General features: G+C 38.9%; 1 protein-coding gene across 1 annotated transcript in view; it reads right to left on the reverse strand.

Annotated features, from left to right (window-relative positions):
- The window catches only part of LOC150078573 (protocadherin-like wing polarity protein stan), a 570,595-nt gene that overhangs the window by 396,377 nt on the left and 147,009 nt on the right, over positions 1–27,209 (reverse strand). Inside the window, exon 8 of the mRNA XM_090384617.1 lies at positions 13,277–13,481. Coding sequence (XP_090240743.1) covers positions 13,277–13,481 — 205 coding nt within the window. The remainder of the gene's footprint in view (positions 1–13,276; positions 13,482–27,209) is intronic.

Genomic DNA, 27,209 nt, shown 5'->3' on the forward strand with positions numbered 1-27,209 from the left:
GCCTTTTTTCACTTTCTTATTCCAAAGGTGTTTTTCCTTCTGCTTGGAAATTTGCTCATATCCAGCCAGTTCCTAAAAAGGGTGAAAAATCCCTCCCATCCAATTTTCGTCCCATTGCAATTACTTCTACTCTTTCTGAAGTAAAGTAGAAATCAATTAACCGCCAACTCTTAAACTTCCTAGAATCCTTCCGTCTGATCAACAATCGCCAGTATGGATTTCATCAGTGTCAATCCACTGGTGATATTCTGGCTTATGTTACTCATTTATGGACAAATTCAACGGAAAGGTTCGGTGAAACACAAGTAGTTGCTCTTGACATCTCAAAGGCTTTTGATCGTGTTTGGCATAAAGGTCTTCTAAACAAGCTTCCATCTTATGGTTTGACAACTGTTTTTTGTACCTGGTTATGCTGTTTTCTCTCTGACCGCTCACTGAGGATTATGTTAGATGGCTCTCTGTCTTCTAACTTCTTCACTAATGCTGGTCTCCCCCAAGGTTCAGTTCTTTCCCCCAATCTTTTTCTCTTGTATATTAATGACCTTCTTCCATTGACCACAAAGCCTATCCATAGTTTTTCCAATGATAGCACATTGCATTCCAGTTTCCAGTTTGAGAAACCTTGCCCTGCTCAATCAGCTTCAACTTCTCCAATATCCACTACCACTTCCTTAAATGCTGATCTCCAGGTAATTCTCCAGTGGGACAGGTACAACTTAATTGATTTCAATCCTTCTAAATCCCAGTCCTGTCTTATATCTCGCAAAAGGGATTCTTCAGCTCCTATGCTTATCTTTGGTGACACTCCGATTTCTAAGCAAGATGATATCTCTTTTGGGGATTAGTCTGACTTCTAATCTCTCTTGGCACAAGCACTTTACAAATATTACTTCCTCTGCTTCTAAAAAAGTTGGTTTTTCTCTTTCGCTCTCGCTGTTACTTTTCTTCCAAACAGCTGCTCACTCAGTATAAATCGCAAATCCGGCCTACCATGGAATATTGTTCCCACGTCTGGGGCGGTGTCCCCAAAACCTCTCTCAGGCTTCTTGATTCCATTCAGAAGAAGGCAGTTAGGTTAATTAATGATTCATCTCTAACAGAGTATGTCCACTTGCTCTCTCATAGACGTACTGTTTCTGTTGCATGCTTTTTCTACAGATACTTCCATGGGCACTGGTCTTCTGAATTGGCATCTATAATTCCCGCTCTCTCTCTCTCTTTCAAAACAGTCCGAACACGTGCTGCCTCCAGCCAACATCCATTTACTGTCCAACTTCAAACTCACAGAACCAACTTTTCATCTTCCTCTCGTTTATTCATTCAACTGCCATTTTCTGGAACAGCCTTCCTTCATACGTATTTCCTGAAAATTACTGTCTACAGAAGTTCAAGTCTAATGTCAACAAATATCTTCTTTTGTCTTCTCAACCTCCAACCCAAGCATGGTACTAAGTACTGTAGGTTCTAATACCTCTCGTGTTTGGGGTTTTCATAAAAAAAAACAAAAAAAAAAAAAAACAACCCATCAGTAACGAAGGTTATGAGATTCATCTTATGAGATCATGGAAAAAGAGTTAAAGCAAAATATTATAGGCAAACCAAGACTGTTTACATATGATCATTTGCAGGAAAAGACCAAGCTTACTATATGAGTAATCATTTTTGTTACACAATAGTACAACACCTGACATATCTACCTGAACTCAACTTGGCTGGAGTTGTTGTTTGTTTGATTTATTGGTGCAAGGGCTACTATAGCCATAATGCACCTATTACAGTATTATTTGGTACAGGCTTGATAAACAGGTGGATTTAGATTAGATGGAATTTGTTTATTGTTCTCAGGAAGGTAAAGAGATCATTTATATCTGGTTGGTCTCCAAGAATTTTTTGTAAAGTAAGTTGATTAGAGGAACATAGATGTGAGGAGAAAGTTGTTTGTCGTTCTCATAAGTATAACGAGCAATCAAGAATAAGATGCTTTACTGTGATTTGAGTTTGGCAGTTGCTGCATAATGGAGGATCATCCCATGTGAGTAGATAACTGTGAGTTAGGTAGGTATGCCCAATCTGCAATCTAGAAAGTACAACTTCTTCTTTCCTATTCCCCTGAGGCTTGATGGCCACAGCCTTGATGTGATCGCTTTTAATTTTGTAGAATTTATTGGTTTTGTTCTCTTGCCAAATGAACAGCCATTTTTTTCTTCTGGCACATCATATAACATGTTTGTAATCGAGTGTAAGGTATGTGATGTCTAATGTTATGAGACTCGCATTCTCGGCGGAAAAATCTGCTTTTTCGTTGCCTGTGATTCCAGAATGTCCAGGAATCCAACAGAAGATTATTTTTTGTTTATTTGTATGAAGCTGTGTTAAATTTATTTGAATTTGTTGTAAATAGGGGTGACTTGAAGGAAGTTTACACTTAAGTACAGATACAGCACTTAAGGAGTCTGTATAGATTATGGTTTCAGGGTATGAAGACTGCTTTACATTCTTTAATGCCATCAGGACAGCATACAGTTGTTTGCTGATGCTATCGAGGCAGTGTTAGGTGGGTCGGAAAACTGCCAGATTGGGGGGATACAAGGACTAATAGATTAACAGTAGCTACTGGCAGAGGTGAAAGTGATTCTTGTACTGCTTCTATTGGAATGAGCCACAGACTGGAAAATAAGATGCTGTTGTTGTTGTTATTTGATTTTTAGGAGCATTAGCAACTAAGGCCATATTGCTCCAGAATATGCAGTGGTCATTCCCTGACCTTTCCGCATCCTCCGTATTTGGTGGTGACGGGCTCGAACCCCGGTCTAATCAAGAAGCATGTGCTACGCACTGCTGCTCCTTCCCACCTGGCTACGGAGGCGCCCTGGAAAATAAGATGCAGGATATTTCAGAGACTGTCGGGAATCATTGGGGTACAAGTAAACACATGGGTTGTGTTAGGGTAGCTAAGAAAAAGAACAGGTGCATGTATACTTGCGTGTACACCAATGCTAGGAGTTTAGTAAATAAATTTGATGAATTTGAGGTATTGCTCAAAACATCAAAGGCAGATATTGTGGGGGATTTCAGAGACGTGGTGTCACACAGATATAAGGAATGCAGAACTGAAATTTGGGGAGTACAATGTCTACAGAAGGGATAGACAGGATAGGAAGGGAGGAGGGGTTATGCTATTAGTTAAGAAATACATAAAATCCAAGGAAGTGAAGCCAGTCGACATTGCTGGACAGTGCAGTGTCGAGTCAGTTTGGTGTGACATAAGCATTGGGAGATCAAAATTGAGAGTAGGAGTTGCTATAGGCCTAATGACTCTGATGAGTATAATAAGAAATTGTACAGGGAAATAGAGTGGGCCAGTAAATCAGAGAGTCTTATAATGGGGGATTTTAATTTCCCAGATATTGACTGGAATTTGGGGGCTGGTACTCACACACTAGCAAGGCTTTTGTGGATTTATTGGATGATTGTTTTCTACATCAGCATGTTCGGGAGGCAACTAGAGGGAGTAATACTCTTGATTTGATTATCAGTGATTCTGTTGAGTTGAGTAGTGATTCTTCATGCATTAAGAATCTGCAGGTAAATGAACCACTAGGTGGCAGTGATCACAGTGTGCTGAAGTGGGATTTACTCAAAGAGGTAACTACCATTAGGGGTAAAGGTTATTCTTTTCGTAAAGGCAACTACGATGGACTGAGACAGTATTTAAATTCTATGCAGTGGGACCAACTGATGATGTTACCAACAGCAAATTCAAAATAGGAAGCATTCAAAGAACTTATCTTGGAAGCTACTAGGCTTTACATACCAACTAAGAAATATTGTTCAAGGTTTAGGCTTAAATGGATGTCAGATGAACTAATGAGACATATGGCAGAGAAGAAAAATGCATGGGATACATACAAATTAACACGGGACACAGAAGCCTATGATAGATACAAGTTGATCTGTAACCAAGTTACAAAGGAGGTTAGGCAGGCGAAGGCAGATGACGAGAAATCTTTTGCAAGGGATGCAAAGAAAAACAGCAAAGAGTTCTTTACTTATGTAAACTCTAGAAGGAAGGGGATGAATCAGATTGGTCCACTTGATATCGATGGGCAACTGTTAATGATCCTGCTCAGGTAGCTAACAAACTAAATGAATATTTTGCATCGACATTCACACATGAGGAGTTATTCAGCGAGGGGAATGCCAGAGGTGTATTCAACTCTGGCAGTAAGCTAGAGAATCTTGTAATAACTGAGAGTAAAGTGGAGGAGAAATTGTTGAAGATAAATACAAGAAAGGCACCCGGGGTGGATGGGATCTATCCAGTTATATTAAAGGAGGCAGCAAAGGAAGTAAGCAAACCCTTAGCCATGATTATGAGAGCTTCCTTGGACTCAGGGGAAGTACCCATGGACTGGAGATGTGCAAATGTGACCCCAATTCACAAAGGAGGATCAAAAGGCGACACAAGTAATTATAGACCTGTTAGTTTAACTTCTGTTCCCGGAAAATTAATGGAGGCACTGGTTAAAGAAGCACTGCAGGATCATCTAGACAAGACTTCAGTTATAGCTCAGACACAGCATGGTTTTGTTAAGGGGAAATCTTGCCTGACCAATTTGATTGGATACTATGATGCAGTCACAAAAGAACTAGATGCAGAGAATAACTTTGATATTATATACTTGGATCTTAGAAAGGCTTTTGATACTGTTGCACATGGAAGTATGCTGCACAAATTGGAGCAGTGTGGCATTGGAGGCAAATTGCTGCTATGGATAAAGGGGTGGTTGAGGGGGAGAAGACAGAGAGTGGTAATCAATGGACACTGCTCATCGTGGACTAATGTTATTATTGGAGTCCCTCAGGGTTCAGTATTGGGTCCATTATTGTTTTCTGTATTTTTAAATGATATTGATGATGGTATATCAAGCTTAATGTCCAAGTTTGCAGACGATATGAAGGTTGGCAGGGTTGTCAAGGACACTACTGACACTATGCTACTGCAACAGGATCTGGAAAGGTTGAGCAGATGGGCTGAGAGGTGGCACAGTTCTGCACTCCAAAGGAATCTGACAAGATATTGTTAAATTTGGCAGTACTGCAGCTGCACCAACTTTAGTGTCTGTCTTGGAGCCATCTGTGTAAATTTGAGTATAACAAGAGAACTGAAAGGAGTGTGCCACATGAATCTGCTTAATACTGCAATTTTGAAGGGTATACTTTCCTAATTGTTTGTCAATATTTGCCATGGTGGTGTAGCTATGCTTTCATTTAGAGTTACGCATGTTATCCATATTTAGACCCCAAAGTGTGTTTAAATTCTGTAATCTAATGCCACATTGTTTATTTTGCAAAGGTTTATTTTTATACAAATATTCCATTTTGGTATGAAAATATATTGCCATATAGGATGATGTGGGCAACTTCTGATCTTAGCTGTACAATTTAATAGCAGAGCATGCTGACGAAGGAATATGAGTGGTTCATGTGCTTCTGTATAGAGACTCTGAACTCGTGATGTACTAAAAGCGCCTAGGGCAATTCAGAGAGCACTGTGATGTACACGGCCCACAGAATGGTTTTGTGCGGCCCTCCAGTGGGTAAGGCCTTTTGATTTTCACTCGCGAAAAAATAAAACTCTCATCACAAAACACTATTTGCGAGTGCAAACCTAGCTTCTACACGCAACTTCAAGTGCATTTTGTTGCGTCCATGCTAGTTGTCTCGTTTCAAAGTCCATGCTCTGGGGCAGATTGCCCGTCGTTAGTGTCATTCATCCATCCGTTTACTGTCGTTAGTCCGTTGTGTCACTGGGGCCCACCAAATTACTAGATATGCATTGTTACTGATTTCCGTGTTATCTTCAATATACTTCACTTCTACTTAATGAATTACTATTTATTGTCGAACAACCATGTCTCACAAGAAAAGAAAAATTGAAGAAGAAAAGCAAGTGTATCAAAGCCAGACTATTTGATTACAAACAACAACAATAAAATTCAAAGTCTTGTATGCATCAAGTTTTGTCAGTGCCTAAAGAGTATAATGTGAAACGACACTACATTACATTACACAGTAAAAGATTTGTGAGATGTACAGTAAACCCCCGCTATTCGCGGTATCTGTATTCGCATATTCGCGGTCGCTGATTTAATATAAAATGAAACCTAAAAAAAATGTGAATTTTAAAACGCCGTGAACATTTTCCGTCATAAAAAACATGGGCGTGGCTAAAATTATCTTTCCCGGTCAAAACAGCGCTCAGTGGGTGGGGGGAGAGGGGTGACAAAATCGCGAGCGTGGATGTTTCTCGCTAATCCTTGTTCAGTATGTGTTATATGCTTGTCATGGAAGGTTTCGTCGTTTGCTTTTAATTTATATGCTTATAAATTGAACAAATTTATCAATTTATAAATTGATATGCTTCCAAAAGTGATAAATCTACTGTTTTGCAGTGTAAAACAGAATTTTTCGAGTGTGTTAATGGAAGAAAGTGCCTTTATTGTGGACAAGTTCTTTTTTACCCGTACAAAAATATGGCTACGAATAACAAGGGAAATGTGAAAAGATCAAAGAAGGTGATGACTAGTGAATAAAATTGAGTTATTAGGTAAAATTTCTAATGGTGAAAGTGTCTCCTCAGTGGCAAAACATTATAAAATCAATGAGTCAACGGTACAATCAATTAAGAAATCGGAAGAAAAAATCCGCTGTAGTGTCTGTGAAAACGCGCTAATTGCTTCAAAAATTTGCTCTGTAACTCGTGATGCTAAATTAGAAAAATGGAAAAAGCTTTAAATCTGTGGATTGAAGACCAAACTCAAAATAAAATTCCGTTAAGTTCACTCATCATTCGTGAAAAGGCCAAACTTCCTTTATCAACACTTTAGCGAAACTGGTGATAGCACTGGCGGGATAAGTTTTTTTTGCTAGCAAAGGCACTGGATTGAAAGATTTGTTTGAAATTTCTAATAAATATTACATTTAATATTAAATTGTTTCTTATATTCATTTCGATGCCATATGCTTGCATTTCACTATGTACTGTCTATGTACATAGTCATATTATGAAGGTACATATAATACATAAATAGACAAAATTTTAGACTAGTTTTTCTTATATATTTCATACTTTGGAACGGAACCCCTTTATTACTATGGGAGCCATAACTCAGTATTCGTGTTTTCGGTATTCGTGGCATTTCTCAGGAACGTAACCCCTGCGAATAGCGGGGGTTTACTGTATATTGGGGAATCAAAAAGCACAATTATTGCAGAATATAAGAAGAAATTCATGCATCAAACCAATTTTTTTGCTAATACAAAGTTCTAGCCTTGCCGCTTCGTACAAAGTAGCACAGGAGTTAGCAAAAGCGAAAAAGCCTTTAAGTGATGGTGTGATTGTGAAGAAATGTGCAATTGAAATGGCAAAACAATTTAATGAGCTGAAATTAGCCAAGAAGTTCGAAACAGTGGCATTATCTCATCGGACCGTCATAAGACAGGTAGAACACATGGATCAAAACGTTTCAAAAAAGCTATTCAATGGCAAAATGTGGGTACTTTTCATTGTATCTGGATGAAAGCACTGATCAAGCAGACATGAGTCAACTTTTAATTTTTGTTCGAACTATTCAGGAAGACTTTACTATTAATGGAGAACTACTCAGTCTTATATCTTTGCTTGGGATTACTAAAGGTACTGATATTTTCGAAGAAGTTCAAAACTCTGTAATAAACTATGGAGGATTCAATAAATGTTCCTGCATTGTCACTGGTGGGGTCAAAGCAATGATGAGGACTGGAATCGGGTTTTGTGGACTATTGAAACAAAATAATATTAACTGCCCTACCATTCACTGCATCATTTCATCAAGAAGCACTCTTGATGAGTGCTTCTCTGGAAAATCTCTACGTCAAGTCAATGCCATGAAAATAGCTGTAAAAGTAATCAATATTATACGAGGAGGTTATAGATCTCTGACACATCGTAAGTTTCGCAATTTCTTGAGCAAAATGGATGCTGCAGATGGCGATTTGTTTCTCCATTCTGATATTCGCTGGTTAAGTGCCAGAAAATGTCTGAAGAACTTTTTTGCCATTCGGAAAGAAATATCCATATTTCTTAAAAACAAAGTGAAGTCTGATACAACAGAACTTGAAAATCAAATGCAAGATCCCACTTTTTTATCTGATCTTGCATTTTTAATAGATACAACCAACCATTTCAATGAGTTGAACTTAAACTGCAGGGCAAACAACAGAATATTGCAACTTATATAGTCATTTGAATGATTTTAAAAGTAAATTGAAGCTTTTGAAATCAATACTGGCCAATAAAATTTTTACTTTTTTTTCCTAATTGCAAAAAACAATTTGAAGAAATGAAGAATTTTGAGAGAACATCATTTTCAGCTCATATAAAGTGCATTGAAACAATCATGGAGGAATTCGAGAATCGATTTGGCAATATTAAGGAAACTGAAGAATATATTTCAGTTTTCATTCTACCATTGACTGTCAGCATTGAAAATGTAAAATCTGACCTCCAACTGGAATTGTGCGATTTGCAATCCGCCCTTTTTATACTGGCAGAATTGAAAAAGGAGAAGATTTTTTTAAAATTATTACCAAGGGAGCGCTATCCGAAATTGAGGGACTTTGGACTCAAGATGTGCTCAATGCTCGGGAGCACACATATCTTTGCAAAAGCACTTTTTCAATGAACAAATTCATCAAATTCAAATATAGATGTTCATTGAGTGATAAATCACTTTCACATTTACTGCGATCAGTAACTACAAGCATCGATATTGATATAGCTACATTAGTAAATGAAAATGAACAACTGCAGAGCTCTCATTAAAATGAAATAATAATTATAAACAATTGTATCTTGTCTACTGTTTCAATAAAAACTTTTATAAGCAACATGACTTTCCTTTATTAAGAAATTTTAGAAGTGCTTGCTAAACCTAACGGTAGGACTCTCCAAATACATACTGTATTTATTATTCTGGATGTGGCCCTCGGATTGATCTTTTTTTTTCAATGTGGCCCTCGGATTACCTAAGGTTTACAGCCCTGATGTACAGGATCAAGCCATTTTAATATGCTCTGTCTTGCTGAGCCATGTACAGGAGACCCATAGTCTAGTTTCGATCTAATTAGTGAATGGTATAGGTGTAGCATGTACAGGTGTGCAGCCCCATGACATAGCAGAAATTGTCCTGTGTAGATTCAGCTTTCTTAGACAGGTTTTATGGATATGCTTAATGTGCTCTAAAAAACAATTTTTTATCCAGAATTATTCCAAGAAATCTAATATTTTGTTGATAAGTAACTGGATAAGAACAGAGTTGTAAATCTGGATCAGGATTAAATTTCGTTAATGGCAAAAGTGTACTGCTGTTGTTTTTTGTTTTGAGAGTCAATAACCATTATTTTTTGCCCACTGAACAAGCTTGTTAATTGTGCCTCGAAGCTGTCTTTCAATTATATGCATATTTTGAGAATGACATGAGATTGCCAGATCGTCTGCATAGTACGTTTCCACTGTGTCAGGAATGCATGTGGTAATTGAATTAATCCTGATGGAGAAGAGTGTGGCACTAAGCACAGAACCCTGAGGAACTCCTTCTTGTTGCACAAATGTTTGTGAGAGAAAGGACCTATTGCTTAAAAAGTTCCTGATAAATTTCGAAAGATGACCTCAAAGACCAGATTCAAAGAGATCGTGAAGAATCCCATATCGCCAGGTTGTGTTGAAAGCTTTTTCAATGTCAAGACATATCATCACTAGGTGTTCATTCCTGAGAAATGCATTTCGAATGTTTCCTTCAGCTTTCACCATGAAGTCAATTGTTGATCTACTTTTTCGAAAGCCATATTGATTTTGACTTAGGATATTTTTGGTCTCTAGGAACCATGTCAACCTGGCATTAATCATTTTCTTTAATGTCTTCCCTAAACAGCTGGTTAAAGCAATAGGTCTGTAATTTGTTGGATCAGAATGATCCTTTCCTGGTTTTGGGAAAGCTAGTAACAATGGAATGAAACCAGCTAATACGGTAGTAATCCTCAAGAAAGATTCTATTATATAGTTTCAGAAGAGCAGACTGGGACTCTTCACTCAAATGACACAACATTGCATAATAGATTCCATCAGGACCAGCAGCACTGTTTTTTGATCGTAAAAGTGCATTGCTTAACTTTGTCATGGTAAGGGGTACATTATAAGGGAGCTGGTGTGTAATATTGAAATTTAGATTATATTTTTCTGCCTGTACTTTATGTGACTGAAAGGTTGGATCATATGCAGTTACAGGTGAAAGTATTTCAATTGTTTTACCTAATGAATTAGCAATTTTGAGAGGATTACAGATTTCTTTCCCTTTTAAAAGTAAAATATAACAGGCTATTTTCCATTAATTTTTCTCACTTTATTCCAAACTGTTTTGATGTCTGTGGTTCTGTTTATAGTGGAGGTGTATCGGCACGATGTTTCTTTTTTGCTTATATGTTGTATATGTCAAGTTTAGCTCTTGCTTTTTTAAACTTTATCAGATTAGTTGTGGTTGGGTTTTTACGAAATAAATTCCAGCATTTATTCTTCTCTTTTTCGTCATCCCTACAGGCTTCATTCCACCATATTTTTGGGTGCAAGTGGGTTTTGATAGATGATTTTGGTACGGCGGTTTCTGCAGCTGCTATTATTTTCTGAGTGATGTAAGTTACTGCAGAATCAATGGCGAAAGTCTCAATGGTTCGAAAATCTAAATGTACTAGTTTTTGATAATTCATTTAGTTCTGTTAGTTAGTTTTGTCAAATTTCCAGATTGTTTTTATTTCAGTTTGCGGTGGAGAGTTAGTTGAAAATGGGCATAATACTGGAAAGTGGTCACTGTTACGTAAGTTGTCAGTAACTGTCCAGTCAATAAGTGGAAAGAAGTTTGGTGAGCATATTGAAAGGTCAATTGCAGAAGTTGACCTGGAGGAGAAATGCATATGTATGTGACTGCCATTATTTAACAACATTAAGTTGTGCCTTTCAAGAATTTTTTCAATCAACTGACCTCTCTTATCAAGATGTAAAGAACTCCCATAAGGGGTGGTGCCCATTCCAGTCACACAAGATACAAAAAGGTGGTGGTAGGTGAGTGACTAAATTGTCCAAATCAGCAAAGCGTAGAAACAATTGGGCAAAAGGTATAAGAAAATGACTGTTATTGTTATCGCAACCCTGACTCGGGCAACAATTGCTTCTAATAAATATTGTTTGCAGAGGGATAGGTCTGAAAGGAATTCTGGAGTTCAGGAGGCACAGGTGGGTGGTAACACCTCTGCAGACTGCTTGGAAGTGCCCAAACTTCTGGCACTTAAAACAGCAGACTGAGTTAGGAATTTATGATCTAATTTTACATCTCAAATATCCAGCTTTTACGGTTAATGGCAGAGTTGGTGTACTGAATGTGAGAATCACCGTCCACGTAGGAGTAAGTACTCCATTTTTCTTGATGACTATCCTTCTTGCACGTATGACATTTTGATCATTTAGTTCTTGAATGATCTCTTCTTCTGAAACGCTAAGGAGATCCCACTCCGCTATTACCCCTTTAAAGGAGTTTAAGGTAGCATCTGGGGTAACCTTTGTGGGAATTCCACCAAATGTAGATATTCTAAGCAGTCTTTCTGAGTATTTATGTTCACTCATCTCAACTAGAAGGTCTCCAGAATAGAATCTTCGGACCATTTTTGGATGGCCAGCCACATTATCGAAACATTTCTGGATTAAAAATGGGAAAGCTTACTCAGTGGGTTGTCTGTCAAGGAGTGCAGAATTAGAAAAAGAGGAGCAGGATTTTCACTTCCTTCTTTTTTCTGCCTCTTTGCACTGGATGTAGTAATATCATCCCTGGTTGATGGAGCTGGATCGAGAGATCCGTAATTGTTTCTTCTGTTGCTAGCCATTGTTACCGGCCTGATCACGTGGAGGCAGGGATGGTGCTACCAGTAACCAAACGGTTGTAGAAGTTAGTTGTTTGTTAGTAATAAAATATACATACTAAATAAAGAAAGGTTATTTTTCTTTCTGTGTTCTTACTTAATACTTTAAGCACAGAACCACCAGAAGTAAATAAAAAAGAAAAAGACACTAGAAAACAAATAAAACTTTTTTTTTCAGTAAGAGGACTTTATAAATCACTGAGAAAATCACTTGTCACTATCACTTGGGGCCTTTGCTGGAGCGATGTCACAGAAAAGTACTTGATTATCTACTGCATATATTAAATGCAGTGCCATTTGATTTTCAGCTATTTAGCCCTTTGTAGAGCCACCTATCCAGCCAGTAAGTTGAATGTGACAACAATGTGCAGAATGAGATTATCACCTGGCTTCATATGCAAGATGCTGAAAATTTCATGACCATAATTTTATATAGAAAATAGCCAGACATGTGCCATCATTCTTATAGACAATGTTTTCAATAAAAATCTAAGCATTGAAATATGAAGGGCATCCCAAAAGTAAAGGTACTTTACTTTTTGAATAACTCTTATATTTCAGAATACAAAATTCTCCTACAACCAGGATACAAATAAGTCATTCCGAAAAAGTTATTCATACAAACAATAATTCTGAAGAATGACTGTTGTCACTTATTTGTTGTTAGCATTAGTAGAGGCATATGATGCAAGAAAGCAAGTTATATAGCATCAGCCAAAAAAAAAAAAAAAAAAAACCCTTCCCGTTTCACCCATCCATTCACTCCAAAAGTTTCTCTAGTTCAGCCTTGAATTTATTTAAGCTGTCAACCTACACAATGACAGATGGAAGTTTGTTCCAACAATCAACCACCAGCTGGATAAAGGCAAATTTCAGCACATCTATTCTACAACTGTGTTTCCTCAATTTGAATTTATGCCCCCTCAAGTGCAGAATCTGAGCAAGAGGAAGTTGTGTTACTAATTTGATACAACTACCATATAGGGAAAATTATGAAACAAAGCAATTGATTCTGATTATACATAATAAAAATTGATAGCTTTTAATTGTAAGTATGTTATCCACTTTGTTTTCAATTTCATGCCATTGGCCATCATTAACACAACCTGGAACAGAAACAAACACACAAACAGTCATTCTGAAGAATGACTGTTGTGTCACTAATTTGATACAACTACCATGTAGGGGAAACTATAAAACAAAGCAACTGATTCTGATTATACATAATAAAAATTGGTAGCTTTTAGTTATAAGTATATTATCCACTTACTCTGTTTTTATAATTGATTTCAATTTCATGCCATTGGCCATCATTAACACCACCTGGAACAGAAACATTGACATGGGAGATTCTAACACCAAGAGAAAATGAGAATGTTATTTGTGATTCCCTAATCTCGAGCGCTACAAAATCATGCTTATCGTTATGTCGTCCATTGTAGAAGAGAAGAGCATTTTTATCCCTGGTAGCAAACCTAGAAATGTTATACAGACAATCATTTAGCAGTCTACACAGCATCTTTACAGTTCATTTATTAATTTATTAGTCTTTTGGGATATTTTAACCTGGCAGTGATCATGAAGGACATGCTAGGTCCCTCGTGATAAAAAAAAAAAAAATTTGTGCATTTTTTTTTTTGTTGGTTCTCCCTCAATGACTGAAACCTTTTCTACCTTCCTAAATATAGACCCTGTTTTACCCAGTATTTTTAAGGTAATATTTTGCAGAATAAACAGGTGAAAGTATCACCTGTTTATTCTGCGAGTATAGCACAACCCTTTTGGCAATACAGAACCACAAATTGAAATTCAAATATTGGAGCAGTACCTGAGAGGTCTATCATTCACGTCTTGGATACTTAGAAGAAACTTGAACAGTGAAAGATTGTCATTTTTATAATCTTTAATTCTAAATATTACATTTTTCAACATTGGGAAGAACATTTTAAGGATTCTGATGAATAATTAGTTCACTCCTCTGATATTTAATTTCATTAAATGTAACGTGAAACAATTGCTATTCTATTTCAAGATAATTTAATGTGTATTTAGCCTGTTGTTTGTATAGGGGACTAACAGGCTGTTGTTGTGGGGTTGCGGTGATCTGGTAGCAACATTACCCAGTTCATTATCCTTGATTCAGTGTGCCTTAGGATCCAGCAGAAACAGATGTTGAAGGAACGCTCAGAAAGAGAATGAAGTGTCTGCTGGACTCGAATCAGGTGCAGATGAGGCATATATCTCATCCTCAATAAAGCCTGTCATCACTATTTTTATGGAATCCATGACAGAAATTTGAATGCACCCATTATTTAGATTTATTGGGTCCATCTTGGTGGCTTCCGAGGTGCTGAGGGCTTACTTTTGTCAGCCTTGGATTTCTCTTTTTTTGGGAAGTATGGATCCTGTGTCCATTTCTTCCTCCACAAAGATTTGCAAGACTGTTTCATCAGGTATCTCCTTCCTCTCTACATCCATTTTTTCTTCAGGCGTCTTATTCTTTTCTCAACCAGTTTCTTTTGTTAATGGTGGAGCATTAAGAGGTATGGATATAGGAGTGGCAACTGATTGGTCCTTCTGTGTGGGTTTTCTTGAACTTAACAAGTAATGTGTGATCAGAGTGAATGACTCCTTTGGCGGAATGGCCATTTTGGTCTAAGTTCCAATGGATCATCTTCCTGCTACTTTCTGAGCATAGGTAGATTTGTTTGTAATTAGCATTAGTAGAGGCATATGATACAAGAAAGCAAACTTATTTAGCATCAGCCAAAAAAACAACCTTCCTATTTCACCTTAAATAAGTTCTGCCTTGAACTTATTTAAGCTGTCAACCTCCACTACAACAGATGGAAGTTTTTTCCAACAATCAACCACCCACTGGCTAAAGGAAAATTTCCGCACATCTATTCTACAACTGTCTTTTCTCAATTTGAATTTATGTCCCTCAGGTGAGTAATCTGAACAAGAGGAAGAATCCCATCTGCATTGAGCTTACTCAAACCATTCAAGGCCTTATACACCTCAATTAGATCACTTTGCAGGTACCTAGTCTTCAGAAGCTACAATTTGCAGAATTTAAGCCTTTCTTGGTAACACCAACCTTTTGTTCCACTCACCAATCTCGTTGCCCTTCTCTGTACTAGTTCCAACAGCTCTACATCCTTCTTAAAATGAGGCCTCCAGATCTGTATGCAGTATTCAAGGCAGTGGTCAGGTGTAGCCTGACCACTGCCTTATACAAGGGGATAATCATCTCCTTATTCCTGCTAGCAAAATTCCTTTATATCATTGACAAGACACCTTGAGCTACTCTGACAGCCTGTCTGCACCAATCAGAAAACTTCATATCTGACTGCAAAATTACCCCAGGTCTTTTTCACTCTCCAGTGCCCTGAGTGTAGTACCCCACAGCTAATCATAGTCATACAGCTGATCATCAGTACCACACAGCTAATCATTGGTTTCACCACTTTTCTTGCTCCTGATATGATATGTTCAGCTCTGCCTTAAATCTTCGAATTTCTTTTTCCTCCTTCCACCACCTCTGGCATGCTTATGAGTAAGCAGGGTGTTCTCCTTGGCAATTATTGCAGGTGGGTTTTGTAGCTGAACATGATGAAGTTTCATGGTCCTTTGCAGCACATTGAGTGCATGCAGGGGTTCCACAATGGGCCATTTGTGAGTGTCCATATTTCTGGCACTTAAAGCACCTTAGAGGATTTGAAACATGTGGATACACTAGACAGTTAATGTTTTTCTTTGATTTTATTTGGAGATGTTGGTAAATTGAATGTTAGGATGATGTTTCTTGTGGGAATAAGTTTCCCATTCCCATGCAGCTGTCACTTCTTGGGATTTCAATTCAGAAGTTTCCTCTTCAGACACATCCATGAGATCTCATTCGGTGGTGACGCCATAGGATGAATTCAGTGTCTTGTGTGGGGAGGTAACTGTGATTGGTATTTCCCCATAGATGTAGCTTGGAGGAGCTGTTCTGAATGCTTGTCACTTCTAGTCTCTACAAGGATGTTGCCTGAACAAAGTCATTTGACAGATTTAGGAGACCCTGCCAACCCTTTCAAACCCTTCTGGATAAAGAAGGGTGACATTTTTCACATAGCTTTCTCACTTGTAGATTTGTTTGTAATATTATCTATTATTTGTAATAATATTTGTTTGTATATTATCATATAATGGGGTGTTGGACCTGATATTGTTCTGTTTTCTGTCTTTTTGCTGAAGTGACGTGAGTGTCAAGGTTTTCATGTAGGGACCATGTTAGGGTTCCCAGAAGAAATACTTTTAACAAGATTCATAGAGATTTTGTTTTGATTCAGTCTGGGCTCCCCACTCACCACAGAGCCCAAAGGGGTGCCCACTACCTGGCAAGCAATAAATGCACTCAGGAGTGTGACGTTGCTAACCAGAAACCGTACCATCACTGCAGCAAGCCTGAATCCTGTCCCTCAGACCATGAGGGTAAGGGTGTGGTATTGATACTGTTGAACCTTGCAGGCAAACAACCCACTAGCAGTTGATCCTGGCTGAGCTTTCCGGGACCACCCATCTTGTAGAAGCAGGGGCCAAAGTGGTGGGTGTGTTGAAGCTGGGCCCCTCAACCACCTAGGTTTCCCTTTCCAAATTTTCATGGGTCGCAGCCCATAGCAAACATACCTGATTTCTATGATGTTAGCCTGGAACCTAAGCTGTGGGCATTGGATATCAATGATGCTATTCTGGAAACCCGTCAGTGTCCCAAACACTATCTGCTAGATATCCCAATTTAAGTGGATGTCCAGATGCATAGGGGAAACAATTGGCTTTTTTTTTTTTTGCTTCATTAGTAATACTCAATGAACATGAAGTTACCTAACCCTGAAATACAACTACTGCATCCAGCTCGCTCTCTCTCTCTCTCTCTCTCTCTCTCTCTCTCTCTCTCTCATAAGGTGGTTCATGCTCTTCATACATTCTTCAGTTTCAGTCCATTCATAAAAATCATCATCACTGTGGTTTGAATCAAAGTTAAATGCTTGACCTATATCTGTTGTACAATCACTTCACTGTTTACCAGACATACTGCAATGATTTGGATAACAAAATATAATTTGTGAACTGTTATTGCCACATGCAACAGTAACAGAAATTATCACACAATTACTCTTCACATGTTCCTCCATACAGTGGCATGAGGTATAGATGTACTAAGAAAAATAATCCTAACACATCTTTCAAGTTTCGTACATCATTAGTAGAAATTCTGTACTCACTGAAAATTGTGTTATAAAATACGAATGTTGAAACCAACTGGTTAAATTTGGTTATTAAATTATATTCAAGTTACATACTGTATCATTTTACAATGGTATAGTGTTTTGATTTCTGTAAAGTTGGTTGGTGTAGATGTTTATCGGCACAAGGGCAACTTAGGCCAAAATGTGCCTATTCTAGTATTTGGATTGATGCTGGAAATTTGCTTTATTTGACATTAGAAATATTCATATAGTCTGGTTTGTTTAAGATAGGCAAAGAGCTCATCCAGATTAGCATTATTTCCCAACAGGTGGTTTAGTGATAAGGATTCTTGCATTTGTGTCAGAGCAGAGAAGATAGTATTTCTGATGTGAGAATAAAAAGAACAGTCTAAGAGAATATGTTGAACTGAAAGTTGTGATGAACAATGCGTGCATATAGGAGGGTCATCATCCACGAGCAGGAACAAGTAGGTCAGGTGTCTGTGCTCTATGCATAATCTTACCAGTATTATCTCTTTGTGACTGTTTCTCGTGAAGCTGGAGTTCCATAGTTGTGGTTCACATTTAATTCCAAATAATTTATTGTTCATAGGTGTCTTCCAAAAGTTTAACCACTGGTCTCTACAGATATGTCAAATATGTGTTAGTAAATCTATATAGGATACTTGGTAAGATGGAGGTGAGGTGCTGTTTGGATGTTTGGCTGCCTGGTCCACTGTTTTGTTACTTGCAATGCCGGCATGCCCTGGAATCCAACAGAAGCTTACAGTATGATTCCTATTCCATAAATGATTTAGATAAGACCAGATTTTTTTACTATGTAATGTGGGATTGAGAATTTATTACTTATTGCAGACAGCACACTCATGGAGTCTGTATATATTAAACTATTGGTGTTGAGATGGATATTGATATTGTCTATAGTTAGCTAGATTGCATAAAGTTCTGCAGTATAACTGCAGAACTTTATTCAGTCGAGAGAGAGAGAAATACAGACACTGTGAAAGAGGGAAAGACTGCTGCAGCACCTACAGTGGCATCTGATTTTGAGCCATCAGTATATATTAAGCAGCTCTGCGCATTGCTAGTAGCATACCCTTCATGTAGTTGTTTGATGTTACACTTTTCCAGGGACTTTTTCCCCTAATGTTGAAAATATGTCATAGTTTGTTTGTTTGTTATTTGGTTTTTAGGAGCATTAGCAACTAAGGCCATATTGCTCAGGGATATGCGGTGGTCATTCCCTGACCTTTCCGCATCCTCCGTATTTGGTGGTGACAGGCTCGAACCCCGGTCTAATCAAGAAGCGTGTACTACGCACTGCTGCTCCTTCCCACCTGGCTACGGAGACGCCATATGTCATAGTAAGGTAAGCTTGTGGTCCAGGGAACAGCAGGTATTTTAGTTTCTTTGAATGCATTTTCAAAATGTATATTCCAGCAGTGAATCAACTCTTGTAGTCTAATAACGGTGGGTCTATTTTAAGTGGGTTTATTGTTATAGAACGCTATCGATTCGGAGTTAAAGAGTAGCGGTTGATTGGGATGATCTGGAAGGCTTTTAAGTCTGGCTGCGCAGGTGAGGAATAACATTTTCCTTCTGAGGTGGAGTGGAGGTTTGTTTGCCTCTATATAGAGACTGGATCGGGGACATTTGAAATTCCCCAACAGCAGTGCAAAAAGCACCGTGCTGTATGATATTTAGCCTTGTAAGCAAACTTTTCCTAGCTGAGTCATAGACAACTGCACTATAGTCTAGGTGCGATCTGATGACAGAACAATACAAGTGCAGGAGAGTGTATCCATCTGAAACCCATGCCATGGCAGAGATGGCTCTGAGTATACTGAGTTTTTTTTAAGTAGAGGGCTCTAAGATAACTTATAACTTACAGCAACATGTTCAAGAGGCAACCAGAGGGAATAATACTCTTGGATTTGATTATCAGCAGTGATTCTTCATGCTTTAAGAATCTGCAGATAAAGGAACCACTAGGTGGCATTGATCACAGTGTACTGATGTGGGAATTACTTAAAGATGTTACTACCATCAGGGGTAAGGGGAAGGACTTTTGCTTTCATAAAGGTAACTACAGTGGTCTCAGAGAGTTTTTAAATTCTATACAGTGGGATCAACTGATAACGTTACCAACGGTGAACTCTAAATGGGAACTTAAGCTTGGAGGGTACTAGGCTTTTCATACCAACTAAGAAATACTTTTCAAGGTTTAGGCCCACAAATACATGAGATGCATATAAATTACCAGGCGACACAGAAGCCTATGGCAGATATAAGCTAGTCTGTAATTAAATTACAAAGGAGGTCGTTTGTTGATTAGACCGTGGTTCAAGCCCATTACCAATAAATATGGAGGATGCGGAAAGGTCAGGGAATGACCTTTCTTTTTTTGGTGCCTCCGTAGCCGAGTGGGCAGGAGCGGGAGTGCAGTAGCACACGCTCTTTGAGTAGACCGGGGTTCAAGCCCCTGCCTGCTGAATACGGTCGATCTGCCAACCCGCACTGGACCAGCGTGGCAGATTATGGTCCATTTTCCTCAGCATGAATTGTTGAGGAGGCTTCCACCCTGCAGTGGGTTGATAATGGCTGCACTTTACTTTTGGGGAGTACAATGTGTACAGAAAGGATAGACAGGATAGGAAGGGAGGAGGGGTTATGCTATTAATTAAGAAACACATAAAATCCAAGGAAGTGAAGCCAGTCGACATCGCTGGACAGTGCAGTGTCGAGTCAGTTTGGTGTGACATAAGCATTGGGAGATCAAAATTGAGAGTAGGAGTGTGCTATAGGCCTAATGACTCTGATGAGTATAATAAGAAACTGTTCGGAGAAATAGAGTGGGCCAGTAAATCAGAGAGTCTTATAATGGGGGATTTTAATTTCCCAGATATTGACTGGAATTTGGGGGCTGGTCACTCACACAGTAGCAAGGCTTTTGTGGATTTATTGGATGATTGTTTTCTACATCAGCATGTTCGGGAGGCAACTAGAGGGAGTAATACTCTTGATTTGATTATCAGTAGTGATTCTTCATGCATTCAGAATCTGCAGATAAATGAACCACTTGGTGGCAGTGATCACAGTGTGCTGAAGTGGGAGTTACTCAAAGAGGTAACTACCATTAGGGGTAAAGGGAAGGGGTATTGCTTTCGTAAAGGCGACTACAATGGACTGAGACAGTATTTAAATTCTATACAGTGGGATCAACTGATGATATTGCCAACAGCAAATTCAAAATGGGAAGCATTCAAAGAACTTATCGTGGAAGCTACTAGGCTTTACATACCAACTAAGAAATATTGTTCAAGGTTTAGGCTAAAATGGATGTCAGATGAACTAATGAGGCATATGGCAGAGAAGAAAAATGCATGGGATACATACAAATTAACACGTGACACGGATGCCTATGATAGATACAAGTTGATCTGTAACCAAGTTACAAAGGAGGTTAGGCAGGCGAAGGCAGATTACGAGAGATCCTTGGCAAGGGATGCGAAGAAAAACAGCAAAGAGTTCTTTACTTATGTAAACTCTAGAAGGAAGGGGATGAATCAGATTGGTCCACTTGAGATCGATGGGTCAACTGTTGATGACCCTGCTCGGGTAGCTAACAAACTAAATGAATATTTTGCATCGACATTCACACATGAGGAGTTATTCAGCGAGGGGAATGCCAGAGGTGTATTCAACTCTAGCAGTAAGCTAGAGAATCTTGTAATAACTGAGAGCAAAGTGGAGGAGAAATTGTTGAAGATAAACACAAGAAAGGCACCTGGGGTGGATGGGATCTATCCAGTTATATTAAAGGAGGCAGCAAAGGAGGTAAGCAAACCCTTAGCCATAATTATGAGAGCTTCCTTGGACTCAGGGGAGGTACCCATTGACTGGAGATGTGCAAATGTGACCCCAATTCACAAAGGGGGATCAAAGGCTGACACAAGTAATTATAGACCTGTGAGTTTAACTTCTGTTCCCGGAAAATTAATGGAGGCACTGGTGAAAGAAGCACTGCAGGATCAACTAGACAAGACTTCAGTTATAGCTAGGACACAGCATGGTTTTGTTAAGGGGAAGTCTTGCCTGACCAATTTGATTGGATACTATGATGCAGTCACAAAAGAACTGGATGCAGGGAATAACTTTGATATTATATACTTGGATCTTAGAAAGGCTTTTGATACTGTTGCACATGGAAGACTGCTGCACAAATTGGAGCAGTGTGGCATTGGAGGCAAGTTGCTGCTATGGATAAAGGGGTGGTTGAGGGGGAGAAGACAGAGAGTGGTAATCAATGGACACTGCTCATCGTGGACTAATGTTATTAGTGGAGTCCCTCAGGGTTCAGTATTGGGGCCTTTATTGTTTTCTGTATTTATAAATGATATTGATGATGGTATATCAGGCTTAATGTCCAAGTTTGCAGACGATACAAAGGTTGGCAGGGTTGTCAAGGACACTACTGACACTATGCTGCTGCAACAGGATTTGGAAAGGTTGAGCAGATGGGCTTCGAGGTGGCAAATGAAGTTTAACATTGACAAATGTAAAGTACTACATATGGGAAACAGCAACCCCAGAGCAACGTATCAACTCTGTGGTACTACACTGACAGTGGTAGAGAATGAAAGGGACCTGGGGGTGGTGGTGCAGGCAGATATGAAGTTCTCTGAGCAGTGCAGACGAGCTGCAAGAGTAGCTCATGGTGTATTGTCAATGATATATAGAAATTTTTCTAGCAGGGATAAGGAGGTGATTATTCCCTTGTATAAGGCAATGGTCAGGCCACACCTAGAGTACTGTATACAGGCCTGGAGGCCTCATTTCAGGAAGGATGTAGAGCTGCTGGAACGAGTACAGAGAAGGGCAACTAGATTGGTGAATGGGACAAAGGGGTTCTCTTACGAAGAAAGGCTTAAGTTTTGCAAATTACAGTGTCTGGAAACTAGGCACCAGCGGGGTGATCTGATAGAGGTGTACAAAGCCTTGAATGGTTTGAGCATGCTCAATGCTGATGGGATTCTTCCTCTAGCTCAGAAAAATCACCTGAGAGGGCATAAATTCAAATTGAGGAAAGACAGATGTAGGATAGATGTGCGGAAATTTGCCTTTAGCCAGCGGGTGGTTGGTGGGTGGAACAGACTTCCATCCCTTGTCGTGGAAGTTGATAGCCTAAATAAGTTTAAGGCTCAGCTGGACAGGTATTTCGAACGAACAGAGGGGTGAAGTGGAAGTGGTTATTTTTATTTATTTATGTTACTTTTTTTTTTTTTTTTTTTTTTTGGCTGATGCTGCATAAGCTTGCTTTCTTGCATCAAATGCCTCTACTAATGCTAATGCTAATGCTAATGACCACCGCATATCCCCAGAGCAATATGGCCTTAGTTGCTAATGCTCCTAAAAACCAAATAACAAACAAAGGAGGTTAGGCAGGCGAAGGCAGATTATGAGAAATCTTTGAAAAGGATGCAAAGAAAAATAACAAAGATTTCTTTACTTATGTAAACTCTAGAAGGAAAGGGATGAATCAGATTGGTCCACTTAACATAGATGGTTTTACGATTGATGATCATGCTCAGGTGAATCACTTATAAGTTTATCAAGTGGAAATCTGCTGTACACCAATGGAAACAGTGAAAGGAGTGAAGGTGGAGTTGGGTTTCTGGTCCATAAAGATTTTAAAAACAACATTTTGGAATTCAAAAGTACATCACCAAGGGTGTCAAGACTAATACTCAAGATTTCTAAGAGGTACAAGCTAAAGATTATAATGATTTATGCACCAACATCGAGCCATGATGATGAAGAGGTTGAAGAAATGTACACTGAAATTGAGAGTCTTCTAGATGAGCAGAAAACCCACTACACTATTATTATGGGGGACTTCAATACTAAGGTTGGAAAAAGGCAAAACAGCACAGAAAGAGGAACTATAGGAAATTTTGGAATTGGTGAAAGAAATAAAAGAGGTGAAAGACTTGTGGAATTTGCAGAATCTCAAGGAATGTCAGTAATGAACACCTTTTTCAAGAAAAGGGTGAACAGAAAGTGGACATGGAAGAGTCCAAATGGATTAACAACTAATGAAATCGACTTCATCCTCACTAACAGAAGATATATTGTGAATGATGTTACCATCCTGAATAAGGTAAATGTTGGAAGTGATCACAGAATGGTAAGATGTACACTTGATATAGATGTAGGAAAGGAAAGGAAAAAACTGACTCGAGTAAATAATACAAAGGTCTTTGAAATAACAGAGGAGGAGATAAAGCAGATGTACTGGAACTTAAGAACAAGTTTGAGCTTCTGCAGACTGCTCAGGACCAAGATATCGACGAGGAATATTACAACTTTCTGAAAGTGATAAAGCCCAAGAAACCTATAGGGAAACAGAAATCCAAAGAAGAAAAAATTAGTCAAGAAACACTTGTCATGATGAACCAAAGACGACAAATGAAGAGCAAGAAAAACACTGACAGGGAGAAAATTGAGTATACTGAGTTATGCAAAGCCATTAGAAAGAGACTCAGAGAGGACATAAAAAGATTTAACACAAGAAAAGTAGAACAAGCATTAAGGGAAAACAAAGGATTGAAATCAGCAGCCATGAGCAGTAATACAGAAAGACAAATGATACTGAAACTGAAGAATAGCGATGGTGTACTTATAAACAGCAGAGAAGGCATAATTCAAATAGCAGAAGACTACCATAGAGAATTATACAAGGAGCGAGGGAATGATACCAGCAGTGGGGAACATGGATTGCAAAGTAGCAACACATACGACATACCCGATATTCTTCCTGATGAGGTAGAACATGCATTGAAGAAAATGAAGAATCGGAAAGCCCCGGGGGAAGATGAAGTTACTGTAGAGTTGTTAAAATTGGGAGGAAGAGACATAACACAAAAACTGGCAAGGCTCTTCACAAAGTGCATTAGAAAAGGTGTGATGCCTAAGCAGTGGAATAATGCAATCATAGTTTTGCTGCATAAGAAAGGAGATAAATCAGAAATTGGAAATTATAGACCAATTAGCTTGTTATCCCAAATCTACAAGTTGTTCACAAGGGTCATTACTAACAGATTAGAAAGAATACTTGATGAGAATCAACCGAATGAGCAAGCTGGCTTTAGGACAGGATTCTCAACTATGGATCACCTTCACGTAATATCACAGCTAATGGAGAAAGCAAATGAATATAAAACACCATTATGCCTGGCATTTGTGGATTATGAAAAGGCATTTGACTCCATACAGCATAAGGCAATGTTTCGGGCACTGGAAAGACAAGGCATAGATACTCCATATATTATGATTTTGAAGAAAATATATGAGAGTGCTACATCCTTTATTAGACTAGACAAAGACAGTAGCAAATTTAAAATCGAGAAAGGAGTTCGAAAAGGAGACACAATATCTCCGAAGCTGTTTACTGCTGCCCTTGAGGAAGCTTTCAGAAGATTAGACGTCGCAGAAAGGAGTCAATGTGAACGGAGAGTACCGAAACCATTTACGATTTGCAGATGACATTGTGGTCATAAGCCACGATTCCAAAGAATTAGAGGAAAATCTTAATCAGTTATGCACAGTTAGTAAGGATTTTGGACTAAAGATGAATATGGCTAAAACAAAAGTAATGATGAACAAGTATGCCACGGAAAGGGAAATAATGATTGAAGAAGCAGTAATTGAAAAGGTGGAGTCATATACTTATCTGGGACAAGTTATTAGCTGTAATAATGATAAATGGCTGGAACTCAAGAGAAGAATAAATTTTGGATGGATAGCATTCAGGAAATATAGTCACACACTGAAGAGCAATATCCCAGTTTGTCTGAAACGTAAAATAATGAATCAATGTATACTCCCCACCATGACTTATGGAAGTGAAACTTGGGCACTCACCAAAAGAATGGAAGAGAAGCTAAGAACTACACAGCGAAGAATGGAACGAATTATATTGGGAATCAGACTGTTAGATAAGAAGAGAAACACATGGATTAGGCAGCAAACTCAAGTAAAGGACATTCTTATCAAAACTAAAGAACTAAAATGGTCTTGGGCAGGACACATAGCTCGAAGACATGATGACAGATGGACCAAGAAAATAACAAAATGGTACCCAAGAGGAGCTAGAAGAAAACCTGGAAGACAAAGGCGGAGATGGATAGATGAAATTCATGAGTTTTTGAGTAGTAAATGGATGGCCAGTGCTCAAAACAGAAGGAACTGGAAAGTTACTGGAGAGGCCTTCATCCTGCAGTGGATTGAAAATGGCTGATGATGATGCTCAGGTAGCTGATAAACAATGTGTATTTTGCATCTACAAAATGGTACTTTGGTCCTTGAGGTTGTCACAGACATTCTCTCAGATATGCCAGACAAGTGTACTTGCTACCGGGGAGTCTAAAACGCTGATGGAACTGATATTCGGGTGACACTCAAGTCAAGTGGACCCAATTTCGGCGAAGTCCAGACGGTCTGTGACAGCCAAATCCTCTGCTTGCACCTTCACGATGGTGGGACTGTTAGTAATCCTGGGTATAACCTCCATTCACAAGTACACGGTGGGTGATCACCCAGGTGTGAACCAACGTAAGCAGGGGTCGAGGTGTGGCGCCCACACCACATGGAGGAACGCTGCCCCTCTATGTTACCAGGCAGTACTAGGTGGTAGATGATTCTCTCATCAACCGGTGAAATACCACCACTTTGCTTATTGGAGGCTTGAAGTGGTGGAACCCATGTTTAGTCTCTAGAGCTAAGTTCCGGTCAACCCTTCCCTATCTCTTTCATCATGCAGTATGATTGATGACTTTTGAGGTTAAGATGAACGTCATGGCGAGATCCAATATTCCTTACATTTCGAGGGTACAGCTCTAAAACGGTGTTCGCAGGCCGGCCGCTAGTTAGTACACTGGACTGAACCTACTGGTAACTCTCTAGGAGGCTTCCGGTTCAGCTAGTGTATAATTTTCCTACCATCACTCTGCCAGATAGTGACTGGAGGGAGTCTGAGTAGTGTGTAGGCGGGGAGCATTGTGGAGGCCACGTTAAGTCAAGGATCTGGGTATATTCTTACCACGTGTACGCCATATCCAAAAATTTCATTACTTCATACAGCATGTCCTACCCACTTTTTCTTACTATTGAATACACCATGAATTGTCAAACTAATAGAGCAAGCTTATCTGCGAAAAGATCCAAGCACTTCCTAATTCATTTCACTAATATACGTGGTCTCAATTCTAATCTCAACGACGTCCATTTCCACTTGCAGTCTGCCAAACCCCATGTACTTTTTTTGACACAATCTCAGTTATCAGTTGATTCAACTACTGCTCATGTCAGATGCACAAATTATTCGCTGTATGATTCCTTTCGCCTCAAAGGTGTTACTTGTGCATATGTCAGTTCTGATATTCCCTGTCAGAGACTTGGCAATTTGGAATCTCCTCTCTTTGATCTTCTCTGGTTTAAATTTTCTCTATCTTATTGTGTCAAATTCATTTGTTGTCTCTACCGTTCTCCCAACTCCACTAATCACTTGGAGCTCTTTGACTTCCTCTTTGCAACTTGACTTTCTCCAGTCAAACTTTCCTAACAGTGAGGTAATTTTCCTTGGTGATTTTAATATTAACAACTCCAGCTGGCTTCCGTTTTCTAGTCACACCGACCCAGCAGGTCGAGATGCTGAGGCTTTTGCAATTACTGACCTTGCACAGATTGTTCATTTACCTACAAGAATACCGGACAATCTTAATCATACAGCCAATACGCTTGATCTTTTTCTCACAAACAACCCTTCTAAGTACACGGTCGAAGTGAGAGGTCCTTTAGGCACTTCAGATCACAACTTGGTGATTGTCTCTTCTCCAATGGAACCTTTATCTCATGGCTATTCCCAACCTCGTGTTGTTTGGCATTACA

The sequence above is a fragment of the Mastigoproctus giganteus genome, chromosome 11 (genome assembly GCF_048544385.1).
Source record: "Mastigoproctus giganteus isolate SK-2022 chromosome 11, ASM4854438v1, whole genome shotgun sequence".
Classification (NCBI taxonomy): domain Eukaryota; kingdom Metazoa; phylum Arthropoda; class Arachnida; order Uropygi; family Thelyphonidae; genus Mastigoproctus; species Mastigoproctus giganteus.